At 33.8% G+C, this 1,926-nt stretch overlaps 1 protein-coding gene across 1 annotated transcript; it reads right to left on the minus strand.

The window, feature by feature from the left end:
* Positions 1-731: 731 nt before the first annotated feature.
* LOC139892791 (protein ASYMMETRIC LEAVES 2-like) lies at positions 732-1,409 on the minus strand. Its single transcript, XM_071875917.1, has one exon. The coding sequence runs from the start codon at positions 1,407-1,409 to the stop codon at positions 732-734; it is 678 nt and encodes a 225-aa protein (XP_071732018.1).
* Positions 1,410-1,926: the final 517 nt, after the last annotated feature.

Raw genomic sequence — 1,926 nt, forward strand, 5'->3', positions numbered from 1 at the left:
GAATATCATTATAGTTTCACACATAAAAGTAATTTGTGTGTAAAATTATAAATATAACCACACTTAAGCGTGTTAAATTGATTTTGTTGCACTAGATTTGTTCACGTTCCCCCTTGTATGAAGAAATGAGGTGTAACAAATTTTACTCACATTTTTTAATGTGATTAAATTTGTGTTTGTACACACTAATAAGTGTGAACAAATTTTTTCTACAATTTTAAGTGTGAAATTTGAATAACATTCAACATTTATAAATGTAACAAACTTATACATATTTATAATTATGTGGAATTTGATAAAAAGCTCACACTTTCTTACAAGTGTGTAAAAATATACGGAGTACGTGAACAATTGATAAATTTATTGTAGTGTCCATTTAAAAGCAAACAAATTTTTTTTTTTTTTTTTTTTTTTTTTTTGCCAAAGGGCCATTGGCCCATCTAAATGACCTAGAAATAATGAAGATTGGATATAAAAGCAAACAATTTAAAACACTAACGTAAGCAGTATCAAGAAACAAGAAATATCGAATAACCTAAACAAGAAATATCGAATAACCTAAACAAAATTGATCATGGTATATACAGTAATAATTATAAAAAATTTCAGTTTAAATAAAATTATGATAATATCGAGTAATATGTAGTATCATATCATATCCTTACAATGAAGCAATAATGTAACGAAACCGCCACAGACAATATAATTATGGAAGATTAAACTGTGAAACCTTAAGAAGGATTGATCGTTGCTGGCCGATCATCAGTTCCAGCAGCAGTAGCTCGAGGCTGCTGGAACTGCGAGTGTTGACCAATACCGCTAGATGATATATTCATAGCAAGAACACCAGCGGCGGTATCATAATTATTGCTGACATCAAAAGCTCTTAGGACAGATGTTTGTTGATCTCTAGCAGAGAAAAAAGGTGGATTATGGTGGTATAAATGGTCCCGAGTCACCCCACCACCACAACAGGAAATCAAATTATTTCCAAGGGTTTGGTGGTGGGTAGCTGTCGCTGCAGCAGCGGCAGCCATTAGTCCTTGAGCGGTAGTACCGCTCAAGTTATGATTTTGGTATTTAGAAAGCTCGGTTTTTGCGTAAGTAAGATCCATTTGAAGTTGGCGGAGTTGGTGTTGTAAAAGGGAGATGACACCAACACAACCGTAAACGGGATCTCGGAGACGCATATCAGCCTCGTACGCGAGTGAGTTCACGGCGTCTTCACGTTGGCCGGGGTGGAGTTCGTTGAGAAGTTTGGTTACGTTGCTGGCTCCAAACACTTTGTGAACATTTGCAAATTTTTGAGGCTGGTCTGGTGGAAAGTAAGGTGCAAAAACACATTCTGGTTGGCATTTTCGCCTCAAAAACTTGCAGCCTGCACATGGCGAATTTGAAGATGATGCCATACTTTGCTCAATTTGCATAAAATTTTCTTACAGTGATATATTCTGCAAACAACATTTTGTTAAATATTAGTAGTATTTAAATATAGTCTAGTAGTCTAGATTCATAACAGAAACAAAATTTTGGTATTGTAACTCACAAAAAAAGGTTGATGAAAAATACTAACGTGTGAAATTAAATACCTTGAGAGAATTTGGTAGATTATGTAAACATTAAACAATATCTAAATTGCTTTGAATTATCAAAAAAAAAATTTGATCCAACGGAAAACCGTTTTGCCCATCAAATAGAAGATCAAATTTGAACTAGATGAACGAGTTAACTCTAACAAAGGAGTTAACTCGTTCGAAACAAAATTTTAAAAATTAAGAGAAAGATACAAGTGTATAATTTTATTAAGTATGAAGAGAGGGTGATATGAAACTAGCTAGTATTGAAGGGAAGGTAATTAAGAAGATTGGATCTCGCGAAAATGAATAGAAGTTGTTGTTTCAAGACGAGGGTTTTGAGGAGTTACAT

The sequence above is a fragment of the Rutidosis leptorrhynchoides genome, chromosome 2, assembly GCF_046630445.1.
Source record: "Rutidosis leptorrhynchoides isolate AG116_Rl617_1_P2 chromosome 2, CSIRO_AGI_Rlap_v1, whole genome shotgun sequence".
Taxonomy (NCBI): Eukaryota; Viridiplantae; Streptophyta; class Magnoliopsida; order Asterales; family Asteraceae; genus Rutidosis; species Rutidosis leptorrhynchoides.